At 48.0% G+C, this 12965-nt stretch overlaps 1 protein-coding gene across 3 annotated transcripts in view; it reads left to right on the top strand.

Annotated features, from left to right (window-relative positions):
* Window positions 1-12965, top strand: part of RPTOR (regulatory associated protein of MTOR complex 1) — a 98855-nt gene that overhangs the window by 9447 nt on the left and 76443 nt on the right. For 2 of the 3 annotated variants that reach the window (XM_064728375.1, XM_064728376.1), the window contains exons 2-3: window positions 2134-2236; window positions 4120-4202. In XM_064728375.1, the coding sequence (XP_064584445.1) occupies window positions 2134-2236; window positions 4120-4202 (186 nt within the window). Of the gene's footprint in view, window positions 1-2133; window positions 2237-4119; window positions 4203-5719; window positions 5845-12965 lie in introns of those variants that run through there. The other variant, XM_064728377.1, reaches the window with a different exon arrangement.

The following is a 12965-nucleotide window of genomic DNA, read 5'->3' as shown; positions in this document are numbered from 1 at the left end:
AGAAATGCAGAGAGGCACAATTTCCAAGGGATGGAGTGCCAGGCCAGAGGGCATGGCCTCCCACTGCCAGAGGGCAGGGCTGGATGGGTATTGAGGATAAAATGCTCCCTGTGAGGAGCAGTGGGAGGCAGAGGGATGGGCTGTGCTCTCAGGTGAGCTCCTGCCAGCACAGCACACGGTGTGCAGTGCCAGGCTCTCCATCCTTCAGGGCAGAGGGGAAACCGCCCCATTTGTCTCTGCGATCAATGCCTGTTCCTCTCATGGCTTTGCTGTCAGTTTTCCAGGAGAAACACTTATTTAAAAGCCCGAACCTGGGAATGGAAAATAAATGCCAGCCTGTTCCAGATCAGCCACCAATCAGACGTTACCAGCAAAATACTGAAAAATAAGTCAGTATTAGAGTGCAAATGGGAAACAATAAATAAATGAGATGGAGAAGATTGCTTGGCAGGATACTTTCTCTTGCTGGAGTGATTTATGTGTTTCCAGGTCTAATAAGTCATTTTGTGTGTAGTTTTCTGTGTTTCCCTGGGGTGCTGAGTGTGTGTGTGGCAGCGTGGATGGCTCTGGCAGTGTTCATGCCCTGCTGCCCTGCAGCTCCCTGGCTTCCCTGGGGGCTGCCAGTGCCTGGGCTGCTTGGGGAGGTGTCCCCAGGGCAGGGCAGGGGCTGTGCAGTGCCCACAGGGGTTTGGGTGCTGCTTTTGGGTGGTTTTGGGTGCTCCATGGCACTGTGAGCTGCTCAGGGCAGTCAGGGTCTGCAGGGCTGGGCTGCTCCTTGCAGCTGCTCCTGGCTCTGCTTTTTCTGGGGTGTCCCTAATGGTGACAAAGTGCTCTAAGGGACATGTCCTGAGTGCTGAGCTGCAGCTCTGGGCTCCCACCCCATCCATGGGCACATCCTGATCAGGGAATTCCTGTTTCCATGTCCTGGGTGCTGAGCTGCAGCTCTGGGCTCCCACCCCATCCATGGGCACATCCTGATGAGGGAATTCCTGTTTCCAACCCTTGCTGCAGAGTGCTGGGTGATTCCTGGCACGAGGAGCTCCTCCAGGACTGCAGGGTTTGTTAGCCAGAGCAGGGCTTGGGATGAGGCCACAAACCACAGTTCTTGCTGGTTTTTTATTCCATGTTCCCATCACGGCCATGGGAGTGAGGAAACGCTGCAGGATTTCTGTCCTGGTCTAGAGCCTGTGAATGGTGTCTGGCTGCTCCAGTTTCTGGATAAATTACACATTTATGTGGCTCTAGGGTTTTCCCTAAGTGTGAAATTTGGGATTTTCTTCCCCTGCTGTTGAGGATTGCACGGAGCACCCTAGGGAGGTGGGGATGTGGGTGGCCTTGCTGCAGGCAAGCCCTGAATGCCTGGAATCACTGGGAGCCTCAGCACTGCTTCTGCTTTCCTCCTCTGGCTTGGGTGTTGGCATGAGGGAGTCTAGGAAAAGCCCATAAAGATGTGAAATTATAATTTCCAGTATTTTTAGCTGGCCAAGGTCATTGTCATTTGCTTAATGCAGGTTTTGGGTCCCAGCTGGGGCTGGGTGGGTTTTTGGTACATTTGGGGTGCCTGGGTGGGATAAGCCCATGTGGAGCAGCAGCTGGAGCCAGGATTCCTCCTTACGGGGCTCTCCAAGAAAACCCAACACGTGAAGAAAACAAAATAAAAAAATGCACTAAATATCTTTGTTTTGGTTTGTTTGTTTAATTTTTTTCATGGTTTTGTTTGTCACTTGGGGTTTTTCCATTATAATTCTTTTAGTTTCAATATTAGAGATCACACACTGCATTATAATATTGGTCAGGGGCCCTGAATAGCACTGCCTCATGTTTTAATAATGTGTTTCAGCTGGACAATGGCTAATTTAAGATGAGTAGCAGAAGTTCACTGGGATCCATTTCCACGCTCAGAAAGAGAAGAATGGGCTCTGGAAATAACAACAAAAATAGTAACATGGAGTCTAAGTGCTGTTCTAATAAAAAAATGAAAAATCTCATCAGTCAGGCCTTGCTTTAAATAGTCCATGTGCCGGAGCAGGTAGGAGAGGTTGGCTGGAGCCCTGCACAAGTTGTGGGAGGGTGCAGTGTGGGGCCCAGGGCTGCTGCTCTGCTCTAAGGCTGTGTGTGCTCTTGTCTTTGCAGATGAAGACTGTCAGTGTTGCCTTAGTTTTGTGCCTCAACGTGGGCGTGGACCCCCCAGACGTGGTGAAAACAACTCCCTGTGCCCGCCTGGAGTGCTGGATTGGTGAGTGCCCAGAGCCCCAGGCTCCCCTGCTCCCACAGACACAGAATCCAGCCCAAAATCCTGCATTGCCAGGGCTTGAAACTGGGCTGAGCACAAGGAGATGTGGGATGTGCTTTTTCTCTGGGTTAATGAAGAGTCCAGCTCCACCTGCTGCCGTGGGTCATCTCTCCTGCTGTGCTCTGAAATGAGATACCATGGAGGAAAACAGCTGTTAATGAGCTGCTTTGCTTGCTTGTAATTGTTTTAGATTTATAAATACCTGAAGGAAATCTCAGAGCTGGGATCTGCAGAGCTTTCAGTGCCCCTTCCCTGCCTCAGCCAGCAGAGCAGTGAGCTCTGTGAAACACCTTGAGCTGGCTGCTCTGGGCCTGTTTTAATTGGAATCGTTCAGGAGACCTGGAATTGTTCCCAAGGATGTTTTGCCAGCAGTTCAACACCTGGGTTTGCTGCTTTCATGCAGCATTGCACTCAATTCCTAGGTTTTTTGTGAAGAAAATAAAAGTTCCCTTGGTTTTGCAGAAAAAAGTCTAATTATCAAGATGAGACAATTCTCAAGTAATATTAGAAGGAAATATCTTGTGTACAGAAGCTTTTTCTGTAGGAGCTGGGAATGCTCAGCCTCCAGCACATCCAGGGCTCTGACAGCCCCAGGGGCAAAGTGATCACTGCACAAACAGAACCTCTTCACAAACTTCCAGCAGGTTTTCTACCCTTTCTCACCTGCCTTGTGAATCACAGCACCTCAGGTTTTTAACCTGAAATGCTGCTGGAAGCCCTGAGCAGGCACAAGCAGGTGCCTGAGAGCAGAGCACAGCCCTGATGTCTCATTGATACACGAGCAGAGGAGCATTGCAGAGGCATTTAAATAAAGTCGTTAGTGCCTATCATTAGCAAAGAGAATTTTGAACGCAGTTTTGTAATTAAATTTTCAGTTTGTTTATGTACACAAGTGCTCCTTCCACTTCCAACCAAGTTGAAATCTCTGAGAAAGGTAATTGGGGGAATATCTGATGTTTTTGTGCCATCAGTGTGAGGAGCAGGGAGGTGCAGAGATGTCTGTGCCACATGTGCAGGGGCTGGGAGCTCTCTGGGTGCAGTTGCTGCTGTTCACACCTGAGCTGGGGTCACCCCTGGTGACAAATGGCCTCAGAGCAGAGCCACGTGCAGCTCCTGCTGCTCCTTCCACGTGCAGCTTTTATTCAGTAAAGAAAAATAACTCAAAATCCTGCCTTCGTCCTGCTCTATTACATTTTGTTTCTAACAAAAGTATGTTTGCAAGAACTGGGAAAAAAAACCCTTCACTGATCTGGTTTAGTGCTTTTAAAATAATTGATATTAAATGGGAAAATATTAGCTTGTAGGGGTTTTTTTACAAAGAAAACTTGTTAATTGTTTAATTACATGTCCATGGTGTTTGAATAAAGCACATGGCCTGGAATTGTATTGCTATGTATGGATTGTGGTAATTATCTAGCAATAAAATTAACTTCTTAAATATTACAAATGGCACACAATCTCTGCAAAGGAAGCAAAGGAAGTAAATGAAGCAGGATTTTGCATTCATCAACAGAAAATGTTTGTCATCAAATATTTAACCAATTTGAGCTCTTGTCATTATTTACAATAGAAACCTTATTTCATTATTAAAAGAAACAAATGCAGTGCCTCTCCTGTCTTTCAAAACAAAATTGTGTTCAGCACCTCAGTGAGAGAAATCTTCCACATGTGACAGTCTGTAATGGAGCTGGATTTTTGTTGGGCTGAGGAATTTGGGGATAAGTTTTGGGAGTAAATTCCAGGAGGAGCAAGGTGTTAGTGAGTTTGATGATGAGAGGAAGCTGCATGGAAGCATCCCTGAGTGCTGCTGTGTGTTCTGTTCCCAGATCCTCTGTCCATGGGGCCTCAGAAAGCTCTGGAGACCATCGGGGCCAACCTGCAGAAGCAGTATGAGAACTGGCAGCCCAGGGTGAGTGTGGGCTGCTGCTGGGGCTGCCCTGCCTGGGGGCTCTCCTCCACCCAGCCTGGGGGTTTGTTTCCAAGGGTATTTGTGTCTTGGAGCTTTTATGGCAGATATTCGTGTACAGCTAAGACAAGAGAATTTCCTTTTTGTGTTTCTCCTCGTGGCACATTGACAATTTTCAAATCTCAGCAGTCCGAGAATTTAGCAGAAAATTCAAAAAGCGCCTGGAATCAAAGAGGAGGAAAAGCATGTTGGAGCAGAGGTGCAGACAAGCCGTGTTTTGTGTGTTGTGGCTGGGGAGGAGGCCAGCTCAGGAGCAGCAGGCTCCCTGCGTGGGCCTGGTGGAGGCAATCCCAGAGCTGGGCTGGTTCCTGCTTCCTGCAGGAAGGCACAGCCCTGACACATTGCAAAGCCAAACACGTCCTGCTTTATTGCACTCCACAGGGCTCTGGAGCTTTCTGCAGTAATAAAGAGAAGTTGGTGTGCCATCTGCAATAAAACAATAGCAGCATTATTGAATTTCCTAGAGCTTTCATATAAATACTAATACATCCACTTTGGTCTGTTTCTTGGGGGCTTGGAATGGTTGAGGAGTGGATGGAAGGAAGACAGTTTGGGGGAAACCAGGCAGTCTGGAGAAAAGAGCAAATCATAACAATCTTCTGAAACAGCTGCTATTCCCAGCTGGAGCTGCTGCCATCAGCTCCTTGTTGGGAATGCACGGGGGTGCTGAGTGCTGCCATGGATGGTGGCAGTGGTGCCCGCTGTGTGACCAGTCCTGTGGCACTGCTGCCAGCCAGTCCTTCTGTTCAAACATCCCCCTTTTGCTCAGTGCAAACAGCTTTTCTGTAAGAAATCTGCACGAGGGGTAAAACATGAAAATTCCTTGTTTCTGGAAGCTCCCAGGCTGCACAGCTGATGGATATTTCCTTCCAGGTCTTATTGAGCCCCTTTCTAAATAATTTATCAGCTTGCCATTGCTTGAAGTATTTGTTCTGATTAAATTTAAGACTTTGCTTTATTGTTGTGTAGCTACATAAATTTGTGTGCTGCGGGAGTAGAAACCACTTCAGCTGTTGTTTCCTCTGCAAAATCCTGCAGTTAAGCAATATTCAGTCATTTCATGCAGTTCTCAAATGAAGATTGTACTGGGGGAGAGGGTAGGAGATGACAGAGCTGTGGGCTCGATCTGTCTTGATAAAGACTTCCCTGAACAAGCACAGAGTTCTTGCAATTCAGTGCAGATATAATTGAGATGCTGGTGAAAAAGTGGAAGGAAAACTGAGACAGCTCTACAATAACAACTAACACCCCCTTGGGCTTGGGGCTTAAGCTTTACTGGGCAGGGAAGGGTTAAAGCTGAGGGTAATCTGGAAAGAGGCTCAATTACAGGGATCAAAGGGGCTGCTTAAGCAGCTGAGAATGGAGGGAGAGAAGGGAGTGAAAGTGAAGAGCACAGGGCTGGTAATGCCTGGGAGAGGGGAAACCTTCCCTGGGAGCTGCAGGCACTGGGGAGGGAATGAGGGAAGGGCTGCAGGAGCTGGGGCTGCTGCTGGCAGCACCAGGAAAGGAGGCAGAATTGCCCAGAATAAAATAACTGGAGTTTCTGTGGGATGCTGCTCACATGCTCTGTGTTTGAAATATTCAGGTAAGGAATTGATCATGTTGGAATGGGGTTTATCTGGTGCTGACCCCATTCAGTAGCCCTGTGGGAGGTGTAGCTCTGTATTTAAAATATTTAAATAAGGAATTGATCATGTTGGAGTGGGATTTCTCAGCTGCTGACCCCTTGCAGAACCCTGCCTGTGGGAGGTGTACCCTGTATTTAAAATATTTAGGTAAGGAATTGATCATTTTGCAATGGGATTTATCTGGTGCTGACCCCCTTCAGTACCCCTACCTGTGAGAGGTGCAGCTCTGTATTTGAAATATTTAAATAAGGAATTGATCATGTTGAAATGGGATTTATCTGATGCTGACCCTCTGCAGAGCCCTGCCTGTGTGAGGTGCAGCTCTGTAGCAGGTGCCCAGCCAGGGCCCAGCTTTGCTGTGCTGGCAGGGAGCAGCAAATATTTCCCTTTTGTTGGGGTGTAAATTCAGATTTCTTGGCAGCACTGCACCTTGTGCCACTGCAAAGCAGGGACTTGCTTTAGCTGAAGAGTCAAGAGCCTTTGCAAACCGGGCTGTGAGCTGCCAGCGCTGCTGCAGTGGGATGGTTTATGGCATGCAGGAGCTCGTGGGGATTTTTATGAGCAGGAATTACTGCTCTGCAAGCCCCATTCTGGCAGTGGGGCTGGGGAGCATGGAGGGGTTCTGCTGGCTGGGGCACTGAGTTCCTGCACCCTCCAGGCTGTGTGTGAAGCCCCTGTGTGCCCTGGTCCCTGAGCCAGGCATGGATTTGCTGCCTGGCTCTGCTCCCCTGTTCCCCTGCTGCCCATCTCGTGCCCAGCCAGCCCAGGGCCCTGTGCCTCCATCCCTGTGGGTGTGCATGCAGCCAAAGGCTGGCCTTGGATGAGGCACAGTTTACATAATTCAGGACCTGCTATGAAGTAGTCTGGACCATATGCTTATTAAATTTGCATGAAATTATAGATTTTTTTTCTCTCTTGGTTAGGTCTGGCTTTTGGCCAGGTTCTCCCTTTAACTCCACACTGACCAGAACACTCCCAGGAGTTTTTCCTCCTTCACTCCATCATTTTGCTGCTTCTGTTGGGATTTCAGTGGTGCACAGATCCCTGTGGCACTCCTGCACCAGCTGCTTTTCTCCTTTAATCTCTGTTGAGCTTTCCCAGTGCTGCCAGCCAGGCCAAAATCTGCAGTTCATAACATTCCTAGGAGAGGTGAGGATGCAGACACAGCTCCTGCATGGCTCCAGCTGAGCTGCTGCACTGGGATCTTGTGTGCAGAGACCTTCCGGCTGCAGGGCACCTCTCCTGTGCAATGAGGGGTTTTACATCCTCTGAGAAGCAGCTGAATGGAGTGTCAGGGGTCTGTAGCTCTGTAAGATTGCCCCCAAAGCAGTGATTTGCCATCAGCACTCCCTCTGCACCAGCCCACACCAGCGAGGCCAAGGGACTGAGCCTCCACATCCCCCTTACACCCACTTGCCTGCATAAAACAAAGTCAATTACAGTATTGATTTTTTAATTCAACTGCTACGGTTTTGCCTCCCTTTTTCTTCTCTCAATTTCCTCCTTTTTCTCTAAGAGAGTCGTTGGGGCTGTGTTAATTCTCTCCTGGAAGGAGCTGATTTCATTAGAGCTGAATGGATTATACCTGAATGGGCATCCCTGGGGTGAGGGAGATCTCTGAGCCATGAAGGGGGATGGAAATCCTGCGTGGGGAAGGGACTGGGGAAATCTAGAAGACAAGATTAAATAAACTTTTAGGAAGCCTTTGGGAAGGGTGGTTGAAAGCAAGAGCTGGTGTTTGGGAATGCCTGCAGCTGGAACGTGGCTCCATGGGCAGCTTGTGAGGAAAGGGCTTTCCCATTGCTGTCTGATCCAGTCTCACCCGTGTGTGCTGCCTCCTGTCTGCACCAGGGAGTGCTGGTCTCTGGGGGCACATCGCCCACAATATGGATAAATTATCTCTTTTGTGGCAGGCCTTCAAGGAAACAGTGATTTTCTGATCAAACAGGCTGCTTCTCCCTCTCTTCTAGTCTGCTTCCCAACAGTTTTCTCTTCATTTCAAAGGAAGTACAGCCGAGATACTTGAAGTGGATCATTGAAAGGCTCTACCTTTTAGTGCATGTTGTCTGTTGTTGATGCTGTTGTTCCCCTCATTAGAGATCTCTGGGCTTTGATTCGGTGTCTGAGGTTTCATTCCTTCATTGCTTTTTTCTGCCTAATTAATTGGGAAGTTGCTGCCGCACATCAAAGGGGGAGCATTTCCTAAAGAGTAACTACTTAAGCATGAAAACTAATTGAACACATGACCTAATTATTGGTCTCTCAGTGAGTCATACTTTTCCTTTATTTCTGTAGAGTTTTTCTTTTAAAACAACAGCAAATACTAATTGCTCCTGCAGAAGAAATACCGTAGAATTCCGAAGGGGAGCATGGAAAAACTGGTTTTGGTCTCCAGTAGGAGATATCTGCAGATGTAGGAACATGCAAGAGGAAAATGAATAGGAAGGAAAAAACCAAAAAGACAGTGTGACCTTGTTTAACAAAACCAGGTTTTCCTTAGAGGACTATGTTTGTTGGTTTTTATTTCCCAACAGCCTCTTGAATTTGGCAGCTATTTCAGGCTCTGCAAAATTCTGCTGTATCAATCCTTTGCTGTCTTGTTAAAGATCAACTGTCTTCAGCATAAACCAGCAGGGCTTTTATTCAGGGGGAAAAAAATAGTCTGCCACAGAAGTGGAGTCAACAAGTCTAATTGTCTAATTGTGAAACCCAATTATTGCTGTCCTTCTGTCTGAAAACCTGTCGTGGTCAGAGTGTCACTGCCTCACTGAAAACCCCTCTGGAAGCACTGGGCCAGGAAAGCACAGATTTCAGGTTCCAAGTGATGAACTCACTTTTTAATGCCTCGGGAATATGGAGAAAATGAGGAGCAATGAGTCCTCACCTGGGGCTCCTCCTGCCTGCTCTGGGAGCAGCTGTACCTGGCAGGGCCCCTGGAGCAGGGATAACTGAGGATTTGGGAATTGGCTGTGCCAGGGAGGAGCTGCCTGCTGCAGCTCTGGCTACAGCTCATGTTTGAATGCTTTTGATAGTGAGAAAAAAAACCCCAAACTGATAAATCTTTAACACAGCACTGAAAGTGGAAACTGTGAATTTGCAGCAGTGGTGTACTTAATACTGATTTTTCAGAGATTCTCCTGGAAAAATGAGTCACAAAAAGGCAAAAAGTAGTTGGAGGCAGGGAGTGCAGTGGGGAATGTGTTCAGAACTGCAGGGAGCAGGCAGTGGCGCTGGGCTGTGCTGGGCGCTGAGCTGGCCATGCACTGCAGCCACTCTGGAGCCAAGTCAGCCAACTTGCAGAGTCACTTCAGTGGGGAAATCTGAAATCCTGTGGGCCTCTGCACCTGCTGCAGGCTGGATTGTGTGGGCTGGATGTGCTGGAAGGAGGAGATCACCCAGCATCTGAACTCCTCTCAAAGCCCTTGCCTTCCCCTCCACACCTCTGGCAATAACTTCACTTCCCACGTTTCATCCTTCATGTCTGTTTTGGTTTGTGCTCTGCCATCAGAATGGGGCCAGAATTGGCAGGGAGGAAGGTTTGTGCTTTTGAGGGTGCTTTCTGTGACCATTGATGTCAGCTTGTCAGAGATGGGAAGAAAGAGCTGACAGGAAAAGGCTCTTGGAGAGCAAAGCAGCTCTGCCTGGCAAAGCTGATTAACGTGTTTCTGTAATTACCACCCAGCTCTGGGTGACCTATTTAAAAGCACCTTGGCTTTGTGCTGGGGGGGAGCGCAGAGTGCCAGGGATGGGGGACAGGGAGGAGCCCCCTGCAGATCCCCTGGCAGCACCCTGGGGCTCTGTGCCCACTAAATGCACCTGGATCCCCTGGGCAGGGATTCAGGGGTGCAGGGCTGGACACTGGCACAGGCATTGGGAGCTCCCTGCTAACAAACACCACCAGTTCTGTGCAAAACTCAGAGATAAAGAGGAAATTATTCACATTTTTATTTATATTGCTGCTCCTCTCTAAGGCAGAATGAGGAAATCCTGAGTGCTTTGGTTTGAACTCCTTTCCTGTGGAGATTAACAAGGCATAAGCCTTGGGATGATTGGCTTTCCTTCTCCTGACTCATTAAGGTGTTTTTAATCAGAAAATTGCTTCATTAAGCAATTACTTTGCAATCAGAGGAGCACTGAAATTACTAAACAATTATTTAGGATTGAGAAGATGAAGTTCTTGCCCTGCAGGGCTCCAGCCTTGCAGCTCCTCCCTGGAACACAATGCACTTAGGACAGGGTGTAAGGACAGCCAGTCCGAGAATTCACCAGTTTGTACTGGTTCAGAACCAAACTGGTTACCAGTTTGTGCTCCTGCAGCCTGAACTGGGCTCCCAGTAAGGTTCAGGTTTCTGTTTAACAGCCAGGAAGGTTCAGAGCCTTTAAAGAGTTCATAAAACTGAGGTTCTAGAGAAGGAATGGAGCTGACACTGCTGCTTAGGAGTTAGGTTGTTTGACTAAGCAGGTTTGAAAGATGTGACCTGGGGTGTTCCTAAAATCCAGTTAGGGCACCCTGTGATGGGACCCATCGAGCTGTGACCAGGCTGAGGGTGCAGATCTGCCATATGAGAAGCAAATTTGAATTCTTTTACCATTCCCTCTGTTTAAAAGCAAGCAATTATTTACACAGCCCTCTCAGAATGGTTATTTGAGCAGAGAGGGAAGGATTTGTACCAAACACAGGAGGCTGGTGGGTGGAATTTCTGTGAACTTTGGCACAAACCTGCAGTGTGAAGCAGCTTGTAGCTGCTGAGGAACACACCTGTCTTGTGGATGTGTTGTAGCAGCAACTCAAGGTTGGTTGTCCTGATTTTTGTCTTCCCTGTCAACATCAGTTCTCATGAACAAACTGCTCCGAGGCGTTTTTTTTGGAAGTGTTATTGGATCCTGAGCTGCACAGTGAGGATTAGGTACTTTGGAATTCATTTCACATTGGACTTGAAAGCAAGGTCAGAGACTGCAGAGGGAAGGTAAAGTCCCCACTGCTGGCTGCAGGCACAGGAGGGGATGTGCCAGGCTCAGAGCTGGCTCCTGCCACCTTCCTGTGCTGGCACCAGCAGCTCCAGAGGGAATCAGCACGGGGGAGATGGAGAGGGGTTTAAAATACACCCAGATATCTGCAGAGGATTGCCTCAGACTGGCAGGAGTCTCCCTTTGCCTTAGTTCAGTATTTAAATCAAAGCGTCTCGAAGTTATAGTTTGTCCTCACTGTAATGAATATTTTTCAAGTTAGCAATGACTAATAATTTTATCAGTAATGTTTTCTCCTGGCCTGTGTTAACCAGGTTAAGCTGCTGCCTGTAACGTCAATTTGGGATTTCCAGCACACTCCCTTGTACTTAAATATGCAGTTTTTATTATCTTGGCCTAATCCTCATGAATTTGCATCAGGGTAATTTTATGTGCCCACAGCCTAAAATTAAAACACCTTGAAGGAGGTGGTGTTTGGTTTTTTTTTTTAATATAAAATTAAGAAGCTTGGAGTCAGTGGATGTGGTTCAGAACAATTTGCATTTGCATGATGTGTCCAACCCAGGAGTTATTGTGGCCATATCAGCGTGGGCTTGAGGTGATTGGGTTTGTGATTGATGGGCAGTGGGGATGAGCTGCAGTCACTTCTTACAGGGCTGAGTTATCTCTGAGCTTAATTCACAGCAGGCTCGGGATGTGTCTGCTCCCTGGGCTGGGATCCTGCTCTGCTTCCTGCCCTGGGATCCTGCCCTGGGATCCTGCACTGTTGGATCCTGCCCTGGGTCCCACCCTGGGATATTTATTGTGGAACTCCAAACCCAAAAGTGTTCATGAGCAGCTGTAAATTTGTCTGTCCTGTGCTGTGTCTCCAGAGGCAGTGTAAATGCAGGATCCCAAGCCTTGCTTTGATGCAGGAAAAGAGCTGTGCTTCAGTCAGTACTGAAGTGAGATCAGAGGTGCAGGGCTGCGTTGTTAATCACCGTTCTGGATGAACCAAAGAACAAAGTATTTTTGTTTGGGAGTGGAGCCTGTAGTTTTTCACTAGAACAGCTTCCCCCTCAGCAGGCCTGGCAGCAGGCCAGCCTGGCAGCACATGGAGACAGAGCCTGGAGTGATGGAGTTGGAAGGGAAATGGGTGAGTGCAGCAGCAGTGGCAGTGCAGACCCTCCTGCAGGGATGGAGGATGGCATGCACTGCTCATGGCAGGCACTGCTGCTGCCCCTCCCTGCCAGGCTGCATGACTCAGCCTACAAACACATCTTGGAGCTTCCCAGAGCCTTCCCTCCACGGACAGAATTAGGGATTCTCCCCCACCTGCCTGTTTTATCAGCAAGGCGTTATATATGGACTTTCCTCCAAATCTGTGTTGAGATCTTGTTAAATATCCTCTGGGAATCCAAATGGGTTTATATCAAAAAGATGCTTCCTCTCATCTCCGTGCTCTTTGATTTCTTCAGGAGACTCTACAAGATAAGAGTTTGATTTGGAAAGTCTGGCTTCTCATTAGGGATGCTGAATGGGCTCTTCCCCAAAGTGTTTGTTCATGGCTCTGTTTATTTATTATTATTCCACCAACGTGCCCAGCACAGAGCTCAGCCTGGATTTCCTCTGGATTCCTTTGGAAACTGATGTCATTCTTCCTGCTTTCCCCTTTCCTGGTACCCAGGTGCTTTCAGGGGGATTTTACCATGTCCAGGAGATGCTCAGTAATTCAATACTTGAGATAACTCAGTTTATACTTTTTGGTCCCTGGAGATGGGATGGGGGTGTTGGACCTGGGGGTCTCACTGTGTCACCTAGAGTGGTTGGGGATGGCAGCACCAGCTCTGGGCTTCTCAATTTGCTGAAATTGTCTGGTCCTATCTTGGATTTTCCTTTTTTTCTTTTTGGTCATGTTCCTGTTCATTGCTTAGATGCTCCAATACGTTCAGGAGATTTCAAAAGTAAAATATAATGGTGCTGCTCTGCTGTGTGCACCACATGTTCATCCTGGCTGTGAATTTCTGACATATATGTGCCTGTTTTATGTGTCTGAGCCCCACTTTGTTCCAGACACTCTCAGGAACACATTGCATCAAACTGGCAGCTGCCTCATGCAAAGTGGAGTATG

Source organism: Zonotrichia leucophrys, chromosome 18, assembly GCF_028769735.1.
Source record: "Zonotrichia leucophrys gambelii isolate GWCS_2022_RI chromosome 18, RI_Zleu_2.0, whole genome shotgun sequence".
NCBI classification, from domain to species: Eukaryota; Metazoa; Chordata; class Aves; order Passeriformes; family Passerellidae; genus Zonotrichia; species Zonotrichia leucophrys.
Note: the sequence above shows the minus strand (reverse complement) of the source record. Positions and strands in the feature narration are given on the sequence as shown.